The sequence below is a fragment of the Phoenix dactylifera genome, chromosome 15, assembly GCF_051530095.1.
Source record: "Phoenix dactylifera cultivar Ajwa chromosome 15, Ajwa_hap1_PhDact_Kaust_v1.1, whole genome shotgun sequence".
Lineage (NCBI taxonomy): Eukaryota > Viridiplantae > Streptophyta > Magnoliopsida > Arecales > Arecaceae > Phoenix > Phoenix dactylifera.
This window is the reverse complement of record NC_143204.1, coordinates 23,162,862-23,184,614: the sequence shown is the minus strand read 5'-3', so window position 1 is coordinate 23,184,614 and position 21,753 is coordinate 23,162,862. Positions and strand designations below refer to the sequence as shown.

General features: G+C 38.5%; 2 protein-coding genes across 7 annotated transcripts; both read left to right on the top strand.

Annotated features, from left to right (window-relative positions):
* The first annotated feature begins 1,971 nt into the window (after positions 1-1,971).
* On the top strand, positions 1,972-20,691 carry LOC103705790 (uncharacterized). 6 transcript variants are annotated; one of them, XR_015973436.2, is made up of 10 exons: positions 1,972-2,508; positions 3,289-3,633; positions 4,027-4,286; positions 8,550-8,691; positions 8,887-9,258; positions 9,380-9,511; positions 12,246-12,374; positions 12,518-14,966; positions 15,051-15,095; positions 20,574-20,691. XR_015973436.2 is itself a non-coding variant. In XM_008789645.6 (8 exons), exons 1-8 carry the CDS (start codon positions 2,377-2,379, stop codon positions 14,885-14,887), a joined length of 3,882 nt encoding a protein of 1,293 aa, XP_008787867.4. In that variant the 5' UTR covers positions 1,972-2,376; the 3' UTR covers positions 14,888-15,014. The 6 variants fall into 6 exon arrangements, 4 of the variants coding, with proteins under 4 accessions (XP_008787867.4, XP_038990290.3, XP_038990292.3 ...); XR_005515197.3 differs by lacking the exon at positions 20,574-20,691 and having other exon boundaries at positions 15,051-15,164; XM_008789645.6 differs by lacking the exons at positions 15,051-15,095; positions 20,574-20,691 and having other exon boundaries at positions 12,518-15,014.
* Positions 19,252-21,599, top strand: LOC103705791 (pentatricopeptide repeat-containing protein At5g48910-like). Its single transcript, XM_088711326.2, has 2 exons — positions 19,252-20,053; positions 20,574-21,599. The coding sequence occupies exons 1-2, from the start codon at positions 19,497-19,499 to the stop codon at positions 21,412-21,414; spliced, it is 1,398 nt and encodes a 465-aa protein (XP_088567452.2). The 5' UTR covers positions 19,252-19,496; the 3' UTR covers positions 21,415-21,599.
* The last annotated feature ends 154 nt before the right edge of the window (positions 21,600-21,753 follow it).

Below are 21,753 nucleotides of genomic sequence, written 5' to 3'. Positions count from 1 at the left end.
AATAATATTATACTATATCGTATATTTATGTATTAATTTATGTTATGTTTTATTATGTTTTGTTGTATAATACTATGCAATGTCCTTTATGGTAATTTTGTCATATAAAAGTACTTACTCAGTTTGTTTACCAAACACAAAACAAAGTACCACAGCACTTTACGAATGCAGTTACCAAACAGCAAACAGCTTTTTATAACAGCTCTACTTCAGACAGCTCTACTTCCAACAGCTCTACTGTCAACAGCTCCCCCAAAGAGGACATTACTCCGGCTTCGGGCTTTCGAGCTGGACTTTGGACTTTCTAGAATTTTTTAAGTTTAAAAATATAAAAAATACTCAGAAAGATTAAACATTTGAAATGGATTCATAAGGCTCATTGAACTTGTGTTTATAAAGAGTGTCGGTGCATGAAAAAAATATTAGTATATATTTTTTTTTCAAGTCACCAAAACCGGATTATTAAAGCATAAGAATACATTATATATTATACAAGATTCGACTTAGACAAAGCTGTTTTGAAGCGGACTCAAGTTGGGCTGAACTAAACCCGAGCAGCCGAGCTTATCCTATTTTAATAGGCGGGCTCATATTTTATGGCCGGCTTAGTCCATCAAGCTTAAAATCCAAACCCAGACTTGCCCGAGATACTTCAAAGTCGGATAGGTTGTCCAAGTTGTTGATTCATGATGATGGGAAATCATGGAGAAGAAAAGAAAGTCCAGGGGTTTAATTCGTCACCTGAACGAATAACCTACTACATGGCCAAATTTAGATACGGACGAGACCGTCAGATGCTGTAATGAGGGAGTTTGGGGTAAATATTCGAGGGGTTTTGGGTTAAAAAAAAGAAATTTTGGGAAATTTTTAACCAAACCTTTTTTTTTTTCGATTGTAAGCTTCATCTAGACGAATGCGTAGGAACGTAGACATAAAGGGGTCTCTTTGTCAAATAAAAGATTTTTTTCCTACTCCGTTGGACGGTTATGATTTTTTTACCTGAATTTCCAATCGTTTGGACGGCTGAGATGATCCAAAGCCTGAAAATATCTCATTTGCGAGATGGTGCGGATTAGCTTTTGGCCTTCGGCATTCTCTTCCTGCATCCTTGTTCAGACACGTACCCCGTAGTGGAGCCGCTATGGTGGGCCCCACTAACATTTCCCCAAATGTAACACCAGAAATACCAATGACGCACACGCTTCCAAACCGCCGCATATCGTCCCCGCGCGTCGTTAGTGTGTGGGTGTGAGCTCGGGTGTTGTGAAAAGTGGGTATGCTTTTTGACATTGCATTTGTACATGCTCCTAGAATCTGTTACTGCCGGGAAGATACGGTGTCACACTAGTTGCATAGAAATTAATATGAGATAGACAAGATCATCCGTCCATTTGTTTTCTAAGCTCATCTCAGCCATTGGTTGATATCTCACATGGAATCATCAACGGTCGATCTAATAGCTCGCATAACATTAGAAAACATATCCGCGCACAAGATTTCATCTCTGGTTGACACGTCACGTCACCGCTGCCCGGCGCTCGTTGCGTGATGCGGTCCCTCGCATGTAAGCCGACATTTTCTCATGCGAGAACCCAACGGCACGAGCAGTGACTAACGTGCACCCCCACCGACCTCGGCGATCCCAGCATGTAGAATCAAGCGTATTCCTGGGTCCACTTGACCGTCGGCGCACGCTAGCACAAACCTCTCTTCTCATAGAGCCCTCGATGCGGTCACCGAATAAACCATACTCCGCCATCTCCACCGGCGTCGATTCGCTGCGAATCCCAAAACTATCCCGCTTGAATTCGTTTTTCTCTCTCACCGGGGGTATGCTGCGTGTGAACTTCCTTGCAAAAAAGAACACCTCTTCGTGAAATTACAATGGCATATCAGTCCTTCTACAAAAGGTACAAGGGTCTCGCTCATAAGTCATACTTATAAAGATCTCCTCGTCGAAATAATATTTACATTCAAGTACATGCGAAGAGAGGAATGGCAGCGCTTGAATATAACCCCCGTAGCTTTTTAACCCAGCGCCCTCCGCCACGGTGGCGGTCTTTCATATATTAGTACGATAGAAGAGTCGCGCGAGAGAGAAAATCTCACCAACAAAACCCCCCCACCCTCCTTCGTCCACCTCCTCCCGTCGTCTCTGGCCCCAACCCCCCAATCCCCGTTCACCCCCGAATCCGATCGCTCGCGCCGCCGACTCCAATCCGGTACCCGTCCCTCCTCCGATCCGAACCCGGCGGCCGCCGATAGCGATTCCGATCGCCGCCGCCACCGGACGTCGGTGATCTTCCCCCGCAGTGGATGGATAGCAGCTCGAGAAGGGAGGGATCGACGAGCCGCTGCTGAGGGTAGAAAGAGAAGATGCCAGGCCTGTTGCAGAGGAACACAGAATTCGGCAATGCTCCGCCGCCGCACGCCGCTGCCGGGTCCACGTCCGCCAACGGAATCTGGTCCAAGCACCGGGACGACATCACCATCGATCAGCTCCAGAAGGTGTCGCCCTCGATCGATCAGCGACTGTTCGTTCGATCTTTTGATTGGATTCTTCGTGGTTTCTGGGTCTTTCTTGGTTTTTATCGGATCTTGATCGGTTTCATGAGCGGTCTTGATTGGATTTTCGAGTTCTTCATTTGGTAGATCTAGGTTGCGGTCCTTTCTTGTATTGATAGGATTTGCCGCTGGATTGATGGTACATTTAGATATTAAAACAGGTTTACCTTGTTTTATCCTATTTTCTTGTTTTAATTTTTGACACGGTCCGAAATATCTTGGAAAGGACAAGCTAATGTTCCCATGTAGTTTCTTTAGTTTTTTTCATTGTTACGATTCTAGTCAGCAGCTCGAGCATCTTAGCATCTTTGGATGGAATTTTGGTCAAATCACATTTTTCACTTGTTGAAGTGAATACTTATGCCGAGATAGCCTGTACTTTACTTTTAAATTGTCTTTTTTGAGTTTTTTCCCTGTTTTTAGCCATTCCAAACTCATGGAATCATCCTGCTGTGTTTTTTTCAAAGTATCTTCAGTTACTTAAAAATGTGCTTCCTGAGAATTTAACGTGATAATGTACCAATCTTACTTCAAGAATGGGGTTTTGGCATAATTCATGTCCTATTTAAGAAACAATGGAGAATTCTGTAATTTAAGAGATTTGTTCTCGTTCATGTTCTTCACTGAAAAATTTAATTTGTATTTGTGATTTTCTATGTTTAAAGGATTGCGGTATGAGGAAGAAAACTAATCTTGATTGGGTTTTTTATGCATTTGAATTAGTTATGGAGTGAGCTACCCCGTCAGGCTCGGCAGCAGCTCCTGAGGATAGATAAGCACACCCTCTTTGAGCAAGCTCGCAAGAACCTTTATTGTTCCAGGTGCAATGGTTTGCTACACGATGGGTTCACACAGATTGTCATGTATGGGAAGTCATTGCAGCAGGAAGGTGTGGGTATGCACCTTCCTAATAAAATAGGGACCTCCAAGACTCAGAATGATAGCAAATTAGATGAAGCGCAGGATCTGTCTATGCATCCTTGGGGAGGCCTGGCAGCAACCAAGGATGGTAGACTAACACTTCTTGACTGCTTTATAAATGCAAGGTCACTGAAGACTCTCCAGAATGTAAGCGATAACACACTACCCTGACTCTTGTTTTTTTTTCCACCTAAGCATATGAGGTACCTCTATTCTCTAATTTCATGTTGTAAGCTGTATTGGTGATCTTGCAGCATTCCATTCTTTTCATATTACTTTTGGCACTTCTTAAGCCTTCTCAATTTCTGATGTCCTACTTAGTTCTTCTGTTTCATGCATTCCTTCCTTTTGATTCATATCATTTTGCTAAATTATATAATTTTTCCCATGAAGCCTATGGTTTGTCCTGGAGCTGCTCCCAAATCCTGCTTCATGACTATTGTTAGTTAAATGATAGAGAGTCTCCACCTTATGGAATCGATAACAATCTGGCTGTTCTAGTTATCTGATCATTGGGGTTGGCAATATTGGTTTGTGTAGGTTTTTGACAGTGCCCGAGCAAGGGAACGTGAACGTGAACTGCTTTACCCTAATGCATGTGGTGGGGGAGGCAGGGGATGGATTAGTCATGGGATGGATAACTATGGCAGAGGGCATGGAATTCGTGAAACCTGTGCTTTGCACACTGCCAGACTTTCTTGTGATACCCTAGTGGATTTCTGGTCTGTGCTGGGTGACGAAACTAGATCATCTCTTCTAAGGATGAAGGAGGAGGATTTCATGGATAGACTTACGTTCAGGTGAGTTTATTTTGTGTTATATTCTTTGCATTAAGTTATTTAATTCCTTAAGAAATTTTATGTGCATAAAGGATAAGTGTTCAATGACAGTGAACCTACTGTTATAAGCAGAAAGAATAAGTTAGTTGCCAAAAATTCTTTATTCATTCATTGCAAGAAATGTGAAAAAGGGGCTTGGTTCGTCGTTGTTGTACCCATGAAAGGGCATTCAAGAGAGTTGATACAATCTGTTTCCTCATCCTACCAAAGAACGTGCATTTTCTTCAAAATTGGTCGTGAGAAAAATTTATTACTAATAATATGCCATATAGAACTGGAGGTTCCATTCTTAGTTGCTCGAAATATAAGGAGAATGCCAAAGAGCAAAACTTAAGGCCTCGAAAGAATGCATCTTATCTCCGAGCTAGTAACACTTTGGAGAAGGCAATGGAACATTAGATGCACTCCATTTAGCTATCTATCAAGGTTGTCTACGCAAGCTTCAAGGTAAATGCTCACTGCTTTTGCAATTGTCTTTGTAAGAGGAGGCTTTTATGAAGTGAAGTCAGGACTCCACAAAACTGTCTTTTGTTTTTGAAACCTTTGTGTCCAAGTTAAGGAATTGGCAGAGGCTCTTTAGTCTTTCTTGAAAAGAAAGAGAAAACAAGGAATTCCTGTTGAAGAATTTCGTAGTTTATCATAGTAGATGTTATTACCAGTATCCTGTCATTCCTGTTTATTTAAGCCTACATGGTATGAGGTGGAAAGATAACTTTTACTATTCAAAACAGGTTGCTGCAGAATTAACAAATTTCAACCATTCAATAAAATAATTTACAGAGGACTGAGAGTGGAAAAGGACCTCATGAAAATCTTCTATTGGCAGCGAGGAATTAAATGTCAAGGTATTGGTAGGATATATTTTGAGCACACATTCAGTATAAAAATCTGGCTAATTATTAAGAATATGCTCTAGAAAATAGAGATAACCTACTCTTTTATGACAATCAGAACTGAACCTTTTTAGAAGTGCTACTCTGTTTAGACAATGTTTGCAAAGTTTTGGCTGATTTAAGGATGTGTGAGAGTTAATTTAAAAGTTCATCAAATCCATGAAGGCTTGAGGGGGTTTACTGTTCTCATCGAATATTTATTAATTTCATCTGTAAGGATTGAACTGATAACTCTTCACCTTAAACTTTCTTACGGGGAAGGGAGGAATACATATAACTACAAACGGGTATGTAAAAGCATGCATTTTATGTTGAAATCCCATATGTGTCATCAGTTATCTAGCTTTAAAAAAATTCTAAATTTATTCACTTTACGAACACATTATAGAACCCTATTCTGGTAGCTGGTTTGTACTCAACATTGTTTGAATTGGTTAATTCTCTAAGGTGATCTGCAACAGTCAGTGAAGCACTTGCATTTTGGAGCTCAAACTTCACTTAGATCATGTATTCTATCTTCTCATCTTTGAATATCTGGAAGCAAATCAACCATTCACTCACATAAATCCCTTCATAAAACTTGTGTCTAATGTCATTTCGTAATGTAAATTGTTGAACAATAAGTCTTAGTTGTCCTTGTTCCTTAGAACACTTAGATCAGATATTCTGTCTTGACATCTTTGAATGTTTGGAAGTAAATCAACTATTCAGTCACATAATTCCCTTTGTTCATGTCAAAAATTGGGCCTATGCCAGTTGAACAATAAGTCTTAGATATCCTTGATCCTCAGTGCTCTTTGTCATACTAGATGGGCTGTGGGTCTTCTATGCTGCACAAACTTTATCGTAGAATGTCAAACATAAAGGACTGCATTCTATGAATTTGGGGTTGGCGCGGCTACTGACGGTGCAAGCATACAGGCACTTTGGAATATTGTCACAGCAAATTTTATATTAAGAATGTTTATAGCAAATGTTTACAATTTATTAATTTCAAACTCAGGACTGTTGTCTCAGACACATTGTCGTAGTAATAATTTTTGAGCTGTCTGAGGTTCGCAGAGCAATGAGAAATGGATACAGTGAATATAGGCGCATGTATTCTAATAAAGTACTGTTGTCATTTTGAGAGAACCTTCTTGTTAGAACTGACAATCAAGTCAACCGAAGGCAGCAGCAAATTGAAATAGTTGATGTACAGACCAGACAATTATAACATCTTTGAGATTACCTTCTAAACTGCTCTCATCAAATCAAATTTATGTGGTTATTACTTGTTGAACCTCTGACATTCAAAGACAATGATATTGAGACGATTTATTCTGAACGAGAGGAGCTGCGGTGCCTTCATGCCTGTTACTATCAAATTGTTTGGATCCGTGGTCCCTTTGAGTCCATCGCTGCTACTTGCTATGTTTGTGCTGATACATATAACTAGGAACTTCAAAGCTTGGCTGTTGTTTTCAACATTTTTTCCATCATTTTGTTTTCCAAGTACCGTAGTTTTCTCAACTCTGTCAATGTCATTTTCTGAACAGAGCTACATAATGCGATTGATAGTGTGAATTTTTTCACATCACAAAAATGATTACTTGCTTAAAAAACCAAAATTTTTTAATCATCAGAGTTAGTGGAACTTCAGTTGATCTTACATCAGATCATATACAAGCACTGATAATAACTGTTGTCGTAACTAAAAGACCAAATTATTTCCAATCCTTAGATGACAACAAAATCTGGAAGTAGGCAAATACAAAAGGTGTAAGTTTGAATTGAGTACAAAGAGAAAATAGATGAGCTACCCATAGGTAGATCTTCTTCCATCGGCAATAATATAAGATAAGCTATACCATTTCCTACTTCTCAATGGTTTTAAGTCACTGGAAATGTGATTGGTTGAAGGTACCATTGTGGTTCCTGTATAACAAGCACTGTCCTGTGTAGCTACAATAAAACTTGGATTGAAGCCAATGGTGGATTTGTGCCTAATTTGGTAGAACCTGCCACAAGCAAATCTCCTAATTCAATATGATCTCTTATGAGTTTGGTTGGGTTTATAAATTCCTAACATCTCCTAAATCAACATTATCCTTTAGAATCTGTATGCAACATTTTTTTGCCCTCATTCCTTGACTGCATAAATTTCACATCAATTCTAAGATTGGTTTTCCCCCCTTCTAAGATCTTCCATGTAGAGGATTGGAAACGTAAGTTCAAATAATTTGTTGAAGCATGCATTACTATATTGTGCACTAAATGGTTCTCATTTTATTATATTTGGAGTATTTCTTTGTCAAGAAAAGCTGGTAAACTTTGACATGTTCTAAGCTATGCGGATGGTAGTTGTGTTTCCTTCATGAACTTACATCATCATCCATATTCTTTTATCCAAAGATGTCTACTAACCTCTCCTTAAAGACTAATCGAGAGTGAACATAGCAAGAAACTGGCCGTAGTTTGTTCATCCATAATTCAAAATTTATTGTCTCCTTGAGTTTGTCAATTGAAGTTGTGAAAGAACAAGCTTCTTGGCTTCCTTCCTAAGAGAAGCTGCAATATGTAGTTTCTGCTTGTATAGCCTGATTCCTTACAACTTTGGATTATTGAAATCCACAATACAAGATATGCAAAAGTAGAAGATGTATATGAAGCATCAGTTTCAAGTTGTCTCACGTTGGTGCTAATCCAAGTTCTTTATTACTTTATAATCTTCTTCAGGAATTATATCTTATTTCAGTATCAGTGTATTGCCAAGATCAAGAGATTAGACTCGCTATAGTTGGTTGCTGCTGTCTAATTTTCTTCTTGACCAACTTATCATATTATCTTTCATTCGTACTATTTTACTCTATCTTACTTATCCTATTGAGTTTGCTGAAGAAGTTGGACTGTTGAATTTAGGATGAACACCAGAAACTTTTTGGCTTGCAACCCATGCTGGCAGATTTATAAGTTGACCTACCTATGAGAATCAATGGGGTATCACTTGGTTATATTCCCTTGTTAGTCTAGATAGGAGGAACAATTCGGTATCACTTGTTTTATTCCCTTGTTAATGTAGATAGGAGGATCAATTTCTTTGACATTAGATGCACATTCTGGATGTCTTCATGATAAAAATTATTTATATTGGATGTTTTGAAAACTAACAATGATGAAGCTCGGATCAAGATATTCGGTTCTAGATGTTAAGTCTTGAGATGGTTCATAGTCTCTTACTGCCAGTTAATATTCTCTTAGCTGGCATGGTTGGTCTATTGTTTCAGTTTTTATGACTTACATAATAGTTAGAATGAGTTACATTTCTGTGAGTCCAATTTTCTTTTCACAGGTTTGACAGCAAGAGGTTTTGCAGAGATTGCCGAAGAAATGTCATCCGTGAATTCAAAGAGTTGAAGGAACTAAAGCGCATGCGAAGGGAACCCCGCTGTACTAGTTGGTTTTGTGTTGCAGATACAGCTTTCCAATATGAGGTTTGCATTTGCCAGTGTTGTCAAAGATGCATGCCTAAATTTTGCTGGCCTATCCATCAACTTTAACAATTTAACCGGCAGTTATTCAAGAGATAAATGATTTATTCTACAGAAGCATGATGAGAATTGCAAAAAGAAAAACTTTTCCTCGATGGGCCGCCAGATGACCTGGACTTCTTGTTATATCACTTTCAGGTATCAGAGGACACTGTCCAAGCTGATTGGCACAAGTCATTTGTGGACATGATTGGAACATATCATCATTTTGAATGGGCAATTGGAACAGGAGAAGGAAAATCAGACATTTTAGACTTCAAAGATGTTGGGATTAATGAAAAGGTGCAGGTGAATGGACTTGATCTTGGTAGTTTGAGTGCATGCTTTATTACACTGAGGGCTTGGAAGGTTGATGGCTGTTGCACTGAGCTCTGTGTAAAGGCACATGCATTGAAGGGACAACCATGCATCCATCGCAGGCTAATAGTAGGGGATGGATTTGTAACAATAACTAAAGGGGAAAGTATCAGAAGGTTTTTTGAGCATGCTGAAGAAGTTGAGGAAGAAGAGGTACTTGCAAATGAGGACTGCTACTTATAGTATAGCAGAATTTTCATTAATATTACCAGTGGACTTTTATGTGAAAATGTGTAATTTTTCAAATCTAACTTTTGTTGATTTGCTAGAGCAGGATGATGATGCTATGGACAAGGATGGAAATGAACCTAATGATGATGAAATCCGTCCGCAGAAGCATGCGAAGAGTCCTGAGCTTGCACGAGAATTCCTTCTAGATGCTGCAGCAGTAATATTCAAAGAACAGGTATCTTGAGCACACCAGCTTGTTCTTCTCTCTACATGTTACATTATTCTCCCACTTATAAATATTTTGCAGGTTCAGAAAATTTTACTTTTACCATCACAGTAACCTTGTATTTTGTATGTAATCTGGCAAAAATATTGTTATGAGGCTGTTTTTGATATGCCTGAATGAAGAAACTATTCATTGTCATAGCCATCAACCTTCTCATCCCATCTCTTAGGGGTTCGCTGTGTATCGAATTTGGATCCATTTCATAGTTTGACATATTTTTTGTGACTGTCACCTTAACATCATCCTGCCACCTTTTTCATCTGGGACTGGGACTGGGACTGGTACTGGCATCTCAGTGGTGTAAGTTGGAGAAACTTTGTGAACAGCAAACTATTGCCGGTTGGACAATTATATGAGTAGTGTTACAATAATACTCTGTTAAAATATTCTAGCCTCTTCATGAAGCAAAATAGGGTACAGCTTGAATATCTAATTTAGACTCTCCCATCAGTCTACTGCATTGAGTTCTCTGCAAAGCAAGAATTTGTCATGGATTTGAATATGCTGATTGGAGAATCAATAAAATGTCTTTTTCTTCCCCAACTCCTGTTCTCCACTTTGTCAATCCCTGATATTCTAGCCCAAACATTTATAAAAGTTCCTCCAACATCTCTTGGTGTTGTGTGGCCAAAGAAAGGTGTCAGACCTTGACTTGTGTTGAGGGCTTAGACTTTTCAAGAGCAGAACATCATGACAAAGAACTGATTATGTAGGTTATTTTTTGTTAAGATTAACGATAAATTGCTTTTAAACCAGATTTTGAATATACAGATGCCTGTTCTACTTTGTAATTATTATTTTTGTTATTTTATAGCAATAGCATGTTCTATGCATTCACTGCATCATCTTACAGACTTTATAGTTTATACTGTTATCGGCTTGACAACTAGCTACACAATTTCCGAAAATAAGACACATTTTGACTTGTGGATGCATGACATCGCTGTTATAGTTGTCTAGATTAGATAATACTGGCTACCTAACCCTTATGGTAAATAGGTCAGTGTGCTGACCTACATGCAGTTGCACAGTGATCAGATACATGATGAATAACTTTCTGATGTAAATGTGGCTCTTTTGAACTGATTGCGAAGTTTTCAAAAACTTTGGCATATTATACCCTTAACTTTTACTGCCAACCTACATGTATGGATTGAGGTTCATTGGTTAATGTTATGCATGAATGGATCCGATGTTATGTTGATAGACTTGGATCATGCTTAAATCAACATATGCTGATGGATGTGTTTCCATAGTGATGACCTCAATAATGCACCCTGCTTAAATCCCTTCATTGTACAATACCATTGATGTATGATGGAAATTATATTTGGCTAACCTCCTTCCATTTTACTATGATGTGGCAAGCATTATTTATTCACTTCCTGCGATTGGTAGGTTTGAACGGATCTTTTCTAGGCATCTTTATTCCGATTTAGATTTCTAAGGGCTTCAGCTAGGTTTTATCAAGGAAATGGTGCAAGGAATGTGGAGTAGAGGAATAAGGAGACATGTAAAAAAGCCAGCTGGAACTATAACAGATGATATAACATGGCTACTTTGATCCTTTCAGGGAGCAAAGCTTCACAACATTGTCTCAAATCTTAAGTGGAATAATTATATGCAATCTAGGACAAGCAGCGAACACATTTAACCTTGTTGGTTTCCTTTTGTCTGAAAGTGTAAACTTGAATTTTGATGGCAGTTCTTTTGGTAACCTGGCCTGACCTTTATTCTTTTGATTGTTGTGGAAGATGGTGGCTTTCTCTGCCAGTAATTTTTTTGTCTGTCAAGTTGAAGACTTAAAATGAATAATACATCAATTAAAATGGAGAAATACATCATGCATTTGTACAAACTTTAAAACAAGCATTAAGGAGTTGATGATAGTGGTGAAGGGGCAAAAATAATATCTGTTTGGGCTAAGGATTAAGCAGAATCCTTGTGACTTGCACTATTATCAAATGTGAGATATAATACTGGTATTGAAGTTACTAATTTACTCATTCCTTATATACTGCATATCATACAACAGACGAACTTTTCAAGGAGTTTAACAACCAAAACATTTGTAAGTTAACCTTAAATTTTATGGGACGTCATAATCATTTTCTCCTTCAATATCAGATAGGAAACTTAAGTGCAAAAAGTTGTGACCATGGAGTCTTCAAGCAGGCAAGGAGCTATTATTTATTCCCGGCCATTCTCTTAATGTCCAAATCCAATGAGATTGTATTCTGACTTAGGAGAACCAGTAGGATAGCAAAAAATGGTGAGCGAGCAAGGATCGAGCAATGACTTAAATATACGGATTTTTATGCTTTCTTATTTTTATAATGTGAATCAGGACTATAGCCATGATGTAAGTTGCACACTGATCAGTTACTGTCCATTATTTATATTTGTAGATTTGATCTTGTTGATTATAAGGTTGATGTGTTATATCTCTTTAGCTTTATGAGCCCCTTGAAAATTTGTGTTGGCTGATTGAGGCAGCAGCATTCTGCCTTCGCTCTTGCTGTTGTTACCACATGTACATAAATCTTAGGAGTATAAATTATACATTCGGAAAATAATAAAAGGACAAAGTAAAACAGGAGCAAACATGATCTCAACTTTATAATTTTTCGTTTCATATCATGCATGTTACAATATCCTGAAACTAATTTTAAGATTCTTCCAGGTAGAAAAGGCTTTCCGAGAAGGTACAGCTAGACAAAATGCACACAGTATGTTTGTTTGTCTTGCCCTCAAATTGCTGGAAGAGCGTCTTCATGTTGCTTGCAAAGAGATTATTACATTAGAAAAGCAGGTAATTTCTTGTTTTCTTATTTATCTGGTTAAAAGATTGAAGCTAACTTTTTCACTATAAATACTAAGGGAGAAATTCCAATGAAGCAGCGAGTTCATTGCATTTCTGTTGAATTTCTTTGACATCATCTGGTTGTCTTACAGACCAAGCTTCTAGAGGAGGAAGAAAATGAGAAACATGAAGAAGAAGAGCGCAAGGAGAGGAGGAGGACAAAAGAAAGGGAAAAAAAACTTAGAAGGAAAGAGAGGCTAAAAGGAAAGGAAAGGGAAAGAGAAAAGAAACTTATTGAGCCAAAATCACTTAGTGAGGATTCACCATGCTCTTCGAATGATTTGCTCACAAGTACACATGATAAGTCCACCGCTTTCGACTCTGGGAATTCAGTTAGTGAACCAGGAGATATGCCTATTTCTCCTAATGTTACAGATGAACAAACCTCAAGCGGCAATATCAGTACAAAGAACCTGAAGAGTGATAGTCTACAGCATCGATGTTATATTGATGGAGAGCTTGGTGCTAGGGATGGAAATGGCTCTTTTGTACTTGAGCAGTCCAAATCATCAAGGAGGAAATTGAGATTCAGAAAAGATTATCTTCTGGATCAGGCTTCTAGTTGGTATGACAAGCACCAATCTTGCATTAGCAATATTCAGCAACATGATTCTGATTCAAATGGATGCACATTGTCTCTATCTAGGGACATGATTGGGCTTCCCAGGCCATCAAAAGAAAGGGTTGTCAAGGGCAGTGCTAGAAATTGCAATCTGAAAGGCCGTGATAAACTCCACAGTTCAAACAGCAGAATGCGAGATGGATTTGACTTCCAGTTCTGTAGCTGCAACCAACAGGCTGATTACAAAGGAAAGGATGGTAATCAAATTTTTACAGTCAGATCAGGTAGTGAGATCAAGATTGCACATAAAACAAAAGGCACACCTGATATGTCTAGGCCGTTCTATCAAAGTGTTAAATACAGACAGGGTTGCCATGTGCCAGATACTGTTGTCATTTCAAAGGGAAAGCTTGTTGGAGGTACACATGGCAAGGATGTTTTCAATACAAAACAAGTTTGGGAACCGCTGAATGCACATACAAAGTGCTCTGGAAGCAGTTCTGATCCTGACTTTACTTTGGGAACCACTTCTAAGGTTGATCCATCTGAAGGAACTAGATTTGATAAAGATGAGAATGGATGCCAGCAACCATGTAGTGTGCTTGAATCACTACATCTCTGCTTCTCTGAGCATTCTGCAAGTTCAGGAAAAGCTGAATCTTTGAGTAGTTGTCAACTTCATGAGAATGGCGGGAAGAACTCTGATAAATCTGTTTTAAGTGGCCACAATGGTAGTCAGAATGGATTTGTCCCAGTAGCAAAGTCAGATTGCTACTCAAAGAATGGTGCAAAGGAGGAAGTTGGCTCATGTCCCATGTCTACATTTCCAATGAATAATACTTGCGATCTTGTAACAAACTCATCTAGTTCGGATAAATGCTCATCATGTCTTAGTGAGGGAGACAGCAGCACCAGTTCCCCAAGCGCTCAAAATGCAGAGTCATCATCAATTTCAGATTCAGAAGATGCTAGCCAACAATCTGATGGCAGAGATATATCAATATGCGATGGAAATAATTTTCGCAAATTTCTGGATGAATCTGCAGAAAGCAATCACCAGACAAATGGATGCAAATCTTTCACCAGGACAACTACAGGGTTTGCAGCAGAGAGCTGGCTGCTGCCAAACTTTTGGAGGGAAAGTTCAAGAAAAGCTGTCCACAGTTCTGATAATGGTCGGTTTGGATTTGATATGGCTCCTTCTCAGCCGCACATTTTATCGGTGCATAACCAAAGCATCCATGTGCCATTCTTTCCTTGTCCAACCATGGGGTATCATAATCATAGTGCAGCTTCTTGGTCACCTACTCGCGCCACTGAATTGATGCCATTTTACCAGCCCAACCAATACTTACTCCATAGCCATCCAGGATACAACCTACATGCAAACCGATCCTCAAATTTCTGTATGCGGTACAGTACCCTTCAACCTTTATCAGCTCCTGCATTTGATGGAAACCAACTTTCCTTTTACCAGACTGCTAATGGAGTCAAGAATGCAAGCTCAAAGGAGCAATGCAGTAATCTTGGTTCATGTGGATTCCAAGAGGTCAGTGCTGTTGCCGAGCTGATAGAAGGTAACTGTCCTCAGGAAAGGTCATTTCCAAGTAGACATGTTCCTCCAAAAACACCATCAGTGGGACAAAATGGAAGTGTTGAAAATGCTGCTAAATCACATAATGGCAGTCCATCCTTCTCGTTATTTCACTTTGGTGGTCCAGTGGATGGGGTTGCTGCAGGGATCAATCTGGATCCACTTTATTTGAAAGAAGACACTACGGGAGGATTCATCTCTAAGTTACCTGCAGCTCAGGCTCATGCATGCTCAAATGAAGAGACAGAGATTGAAGAGTACAGCTTGTTTTCGGGTAGAAATGGTGCTAGATTTTCATTCTTCTAGTGCAGTCCATATAGTGGCTGCAAGGGGGCTGGTGGAGCGTTCATCTGCTTTACTGCTTCAGTTGTGAATGCTATCACTTGTATGTGGTAAAAATAATCTTTCTCAAAAATTTTAGTATATTTTCATCTGTTGATGCTTCCAATTTGTGCTTTATTGTTTTCAGATTGTAGAAAAAAATGCGAGTGATATAGCTTTCTTTCAAAACAAGGTAAGATTTCCATATTTGATGAAATATTTAAGCTTTCCATATTTGATGAAATATTTGATTGATAATCTAGCTCTAGACATTCTTTGCAATCATAAACCCATATTCTCTGCAAGTTTGTAAATGGAGAACTAGCTTTCATATTGTATGAGAGGATATGTTCTTGTAAGGTTCCCTCTTATCGTGATCATGTAATGTAGGTTTAGATTTCAGACAAAGTGCTTAGTTTACAGCCTTCTAAGGGGTTCTGCATATTCTTTTTTGCTACTTCCTTGAATTGTGAAATTCTGAAGGCATATACGTGCTCTGGTTTGTCTCTTGAAGATATCCTTCATTCATGGTCTCTCCATATTTAGGTGTTGGTAATAGCTTTTGATTTCTCTAGGAATCTTATATGAGAGAACTTTATAAATTGACAAATAGCCATATTGTGCCTCATGAAAATTTATTCTCTTTGTTTTCACTAATCTGTCAGTTTGTTCTGAAAATGTTTGCAGTTAAGCTTTCTTTGTTTTTCTTTTGATTGACTGTGGCTGTATTTCTATATCCCACTTCCATTATTGATGCAAAAAATCTTCAATGTCCAGTAGTTTCAGAATTATCCTTGACCAATCGCATGTATCTGTTTGAAGTTAATATCGGCATACCAATGTCTTTTTTTCTTTTCTTTTCTTTCCTATTTTTGGTTGGTTGGGGAGTAAGTTATGACATATAATTGAGATAATTGAATATGCAAGTAACCTAGTTAATTCCTTTTGTGTTATCATAAGCCCTTTTTTAGTGTATTCTTCAACCATGACCTAAGCCGTAAAATCTAGCTCTTTTTGCCAGCGTCTTTTTTCTTCCAAATCTTGCTCTCATAGCTCATAAGATAAATTTCCTTCACTAACAAGAAATGCTGTTAACTTCCTGTGGAGCTAAATCCTGTTGGCTTGGTGATGGAGTCTAATTTCCCTGATTCACCTGATTCAATATTTCAACTTTGTTTTTAAACAGATCTATACTTATTATGCCTTCTTATGATTCCATCATTCTAATTTCCACTTTTCTTATGAAGTGACACCACCAGTCCTTTTCTACCTTCACCAAACTATGCATATTGGAACCAGAACTCTCAAGAGGGTTGTATAGCCTCCTGAAAATTTTATATATCAGCACGTGCTTGGCATATGATAAAAAAACTAGATAAGATCGAGCCCCTCAAATGGTGCAATTTGTTGATCTAGACCGAGCATTCGTTTGGGATTTTAGATGAACGTTGATGCATGCTGCTTTCACTAAACAGCAACATATTTATTTGGACAATTAAAGCCATTCAATCTTAAGGACCGAAATGATAGACGGAAGAGATCTCTGGTTGTTCACTGGAACATCAGATATTTTTAATTTCTCAGGGATGTAAATTCAATCAGCTATCAGGTACATATCAACCTTCTGGCGTTCTTAAAAATTGGATCCTAGTTGGTGATATAGTGACAGTTCTTACCGTTAAATTTCACTCCTTCGATCAAATCCAAGCAACACATCCTTTGTGGATATGCTAAATGATAAGAATCTTGCAGATACGAGTTAGCTCGAAACACATCAATGATATAAGCTTTGGCGTATTTAGATAGGTGCATACTGAACCAGCAGCCATTGTGTTGGCATTATGTCAAGCCTGCATAAACAGTGGCATGAAGCAAACATGAATCGGAATGACCTAAAGATAAAATACTATTTATATGATGAACTGAAAAGCACCATGTATACAGAGTCTTTCGTTATACTAGCTTATCTCTATCAATCAAATGAGGTTCCAAAATCTTTTTTTTTGTTTTTGAATCCAAAATCAAATCCATCAAGACTATCTTTTGGCATAGACTGCGCACAGCTTGGCTTGCCACATGCCGATTTTTGAATTTGCTCCGAGTTAATCAGCTCTTGCATTGAAGTATTGACCATGCAGTCTTTTATCTTTATTTCTCTCCACCTTAAAAGATAAATGAGCAAAAGAACAAGACAGTCAGTCATAGATTAAGCTAACCAAAATCAATAAAATTACTAAGCATTACCAAACAATTCATTTTTTCCAACTTTTCATGAAGTCCAAGATCGCTCTTGCAATGCATAATCTTCATTAGATAAGTATGAATAGCCAAAGAATCAGGAAAATTCCTTTGGCGTCTGGCCCATCAAAAAGTGAACCCATCTTATAAGAGCATTTCAAAATGGTTAAATAATTGAACAAGTCTGTTTTCATATGGAGAGATAGGTGTGACATAACTACAAATATCATTATATAGCTTTATATCAACTATTTAGGATTAGCTGTTTAGATCCTCATTCATCAAGAATTCTTGATTAAAATCACTTATAATATTCTTCCAAACTGATCCATATAAAAATTCTTATAACACATGATATAAAAACATAGAATTAAAACTACTAGTAGAAAAAGGTTGCAAAGTAAATCCCTGAAAATGGATAGGTTTTTAATTTTTTGTTAAGAAACTGCAATTTAGGCAAGAACAATAATCACATTAAAATTATTTATGTCTTAGGTAAGAAGTATCAAAAACATATTCTTCTCGAAAAAATCTCAAAACAATCCAAAATATCCTGATGCTTGATGTACTAAATTAAGTCTTCAAATAACGGAAATTGCTTTTATGAGTAGAGCATTTGGAAAATTTACAAAATAATGTGATTAATCTGCAGAGTTAAGCTAATCTTCTATCCATATAAAATTTTAATTATAAATGATGGTTCATTAACATATATAAATATAAAAATAAAATACCAAATTAATTATTATGAAGACTCCTAGAATGGGGAGTCTTTATTTTATAAGGTAAAATTTCGTTCATTCATAACAACAATTTTCATAAAGCCCATAAAGTTATTAATTAGATATCCATAAATTAATCAAAAAGTGTATAAACTCACTATATATGAATTCAACAAATCTATTGTAAGTAATATTTGTACTGACAAGTAAAAGTTTACCGCATTAGTTGCCTGAGCTTTAACCATCAGATTCTCCGCGACAACTTGGCCGTCTTTTTGAGATAATTCTGTGTGCTTGGATTTTAGTTTTTTGTGCTTGATTTGCATCCTTCTAAGCTCAAGCCGTAATTCTTTATTCTGATAAGAAACATTTAGTAACAAGTATTAGATAGGCAATAATAATTTCTAGATCAATTATCGTGGCAAACAAATATAAGAAAATAATATAGCCAAACATTCTATCGAATAAAAATAAACTTTAGATTTTTGGTTACCTGAGCTTTCAAAACTTTAGATCAATGAGTTTACCCAAAAAAAAAAACGATATTGTAGCTCCTTACCTTCAGCCGAAGCTCATCAATAAAATCTTGCTTTTTCTGCCTTGAGCGTCGTGCCGAGTCCCTATTAGCTAGCTTCCTACTTGGTAGAGAATGCAATCAATGCACCGAGCCAGAAAGAAAAATAAGGTATCGAGATGTTAATATGCTGGCAAGATATACTTACCTTTTTATTATGATATTGTAGACTTAGGGGCCTTATGATTAGATGAATATATTAATAATATTTTATACTAGAAAAAGTAAAGCATAACATGCTTAAGGAACTAGTTCTAAATGCAAGCTAATTAATGATCAACAAAAGCCACACTGAGTTATCAAATAGGAATATAAACATATCACTTAATATATGTTTACCTTCTTAGGGTTCATATCTATTCAAATCTAATCACAAACACCACGATTGGCCCATGGTCAGCCCCAATAGATCCGTGCTGCAGTATCCCCTAGTCCACATAGGTTATGGGCCGGGTCCGCTCTGATACCATTTGTAACAACTCAGGATCTCACCCAAAATGGCTAGTCGGAAGGTATTATTTGGGTTCCTTGATCCTGTATAAGTACCCAAGATCTACCCAGCGAATAACCGATGTGGGACTAAATACACGCCCGCACGGGTCCTCACAGTCGAGCACCAACCGGCTCTTCCCAGTAACGAGAGACGTACTGCTCGATGTCATGATCCGAAGGGATCCATGGCTCAGGATCCATATCTGAGAACAAGCTCTCCATGCATGGAATTCCTTCTCTTCTTCTCCTTCTCTCTTGCTCTCGGAACGACGACGACGGACTATATGAGCACGAGGGAAAGGTGGCCTTTTTTGGTTTTTTTTGGGTAAGCTCGGTGACACGAGTCGAAAACTCAATCGGGACGGATTTGGATCGGCGATCCAACTCATACAAACACCCCCCCAACAATTTTATTACCTTGTTTGGTTCCGGCCTTGGAAATCTTTCCATCCACGGAACAAGCATCCTCCATAACGATTTTATTACCTGATTTCCAGCCTTCTCCGAGTCTTTTTGGGCTTTCCATTCTGAGGTCAAACCTTCTCTCTCCTTTTCCTTCACTTGGTCCATGGTTCGCGCGCCATCTTACTCCCGCCATCTTCGATCTCTCTTCCAACGGTCGAGCACTCTCCGTCACCTCCATCAACTCCACTCTCTGCTCCTCAAAACCGCTTTCGACCACCACCCCTTCTTCGCCTCCCAACTCATTTCCTCCCTCTGTTCGCTCTCCCTCCACCACGCCCATTCTATCTTCTCCCACCTCCCCTTCCCCCCTCCCGTCTTCGCCTGGAACTCCATCATCCGAGCTTACGCCAACTCCAGTTCCCCCGTTGAAGCCATCCATCTTTTCTCGGCCCTCCGGCAAGCCGGGTTCGAACCGGATAACTTCACCTATCCCTTCGTTCTCAAGGCCTGCGGGCGTCCATCCTTGCTGGGAGCAGGTGGGATGGTTCATGGGTTGGCTTTGAAGTCGGGTTTCTTATCGGATTTGTATGTGGGGAACACCCTTTTGCATATGTATGCTTGCTGTCGGATGATTGGATGCGCCCGGAAGGTGTTTGATGATATGGAGGCGAGAGATGATGTCGTCCTGTGGAGCTCCATGATCGAGGGATATGTTTCTTGGTGGGTGCGTTAGAAACTTACTTAAGCGAGCTGGTTTTATTTAGTTTTTGATATGCCTATGTAAAGTGTGTGTCGTCACTATGTGTCTGAAAACACCTCATGCATGCTCAACTCTTAAAGGTAACTCTAATTTCTTGATTCGGTAAATGAAATTTAGCTAAAGCGCAACCAATCTTTCTTACTAACCACAGTTCATTTGATCAAGACGTCGGCACTTTTTTGCAATTGTGCGGCATGAAATTTTTTAACAACCGAAACCATTATTATCTAAGGGCTTGACCTTCATATGCATATTTATTGGTTCTTTATGTGCCCATTAGATGCATTGAGTAAACTATTAGTTCTCATTTATTTTCCATTTACAATTTTAGATTCCTTATTGCAAGTTATGGTCCTCTGCTGTGTGCTCTATACTTCTAGACCTCTATAGCTTTGTCTTTGTTCTGCTTCCATATAATTTAATTTTCAGAAAGCATATGCATCAAACTCTAAATTCATGGAGGTTCTTCTGTGTTTATAGTGATCGCCCTCTTGATTCTGTAGTGGTGTTTCAACAAATGAGACAGGCAAATGTTAAACCCAACTCTGTCACTGCTTCCAGCCATCTAACTAGTCCGAGCATTGGTCGTTCCATACATTCGTACATAACAACAAATGAGATCAAATTGGACGTTGCTTTAGGAACTGCTCTTGTCAACATGTATGCTAAGTGTGGGCACATAGAGGAAGCTTTCCAAGTTTTCGAATCCATGGAGGATAGGAACCTGCAGTCATGGACAATCATGATTTCAGGATTTGCAGCTCATGGCCATAGGAAAGAAGCAATCACTCTATTCTCTCAAATGGAAGCCAGTGGTCTGAAACCAGACAGCACTTCATTCTCCATGATCTTAAGTGCTTGCAGCCACTTGGGTATGGTAGATGAAGGTTGGCACTATTTTAGCAAGATGGTGGATGTTTACAATATCCAACCAACAATTGAGCACTATGGCTGCATGGTTGATTTGTTCGGACGTGCAGGATTGGTAGATACTGCTTTTGAGTTCATCAAAAACATGCCTATTGCTCCAAACAGTGTTATACTAAGGTCTTTCTTGGGAGCCTGTAGGAAAAATGGTAAAATTACTGCTGTTGATGGTGAACTGTATCAACTGATGAAGCTTTTGCTCAGAGAGGAGCCTGATCTTGGAGCAAACTATGTGCTTGCTGCTAACATGTCTGCATCGTCTGATAAATGGAGTGATGCAGCCAAGCTACACGGCAGCATTTCAGAGAGGGGTTTGAAGAAGGTTGCTGGATGCAGTTGGGTGGAAGTGCATGGAAGAAGTGTTGAATGGAAAGAAATGGAAATTGGTGGATGACCATGATGCTGAACACTAAGCTCAAGCACAGTTATATGTTCAAATTACAATATACGAGAAGCAGGGCGTAAATGATTCAATCTTCTTTAGTAGTTTGTTACTGTGGGTAATTACTAAAAGGTATTGACTGAATCTTTATACAATTCCTGAAATTTTTATGCATTGGCAATTGTTATTTTGGTCTTCTTTTTTTCGAAGGCTTATGATGATATTGACCGGTCACTACTATCCAAGCATGTGATATTTACACGAAGTGACAAGCCACTTTAGTTGATTTTTCTGCGGAATGGAAAAAGAAGAAGATGCTCGTTATCCTCTGATTGAAATAGATGATCAGGT

Excerpts from the sequence above, each read along its gene's own strand:
- LOC103705790 (XM_008789645.6), top strand. The coding sequence starts at position 2,377 with ATGCCAGGCCTGTTGCAGAGGAACACAGAATTCGGCAATGCTCCGCCG. Across the intron at positions 8,692-8,886 it reads ATACAGCTTTCCAATATGAG|GTATCAGAGGACACTGTCCA; the intron begins GTTTGCATTTGC and ends TATCACTTTCAG. Across the intron at positions 9,512-12,245 it reads CAGTAATATTCAAAGAACAG|GTAGAAAAGGCTTTCCGAGA; the intron begins GTATCTTGAGCA and ends AGATTCTTCCAG.
- LOC103705791 (XM_088711326.2), top strand. The coding sequence starts at position 19,497 with ATGGTTCGCGCGCCATCTTACTCCCGCCATCTTCGATCTCTCTTCCAA. Across the intron at positions 20,054-20,573 it reads ATCGAGGGATATGTTTCTTG|TGATCGCCCTCTTGATTCTG; the intron begins GTGGGTGCGTTA and ends CTGTGTTTATAG.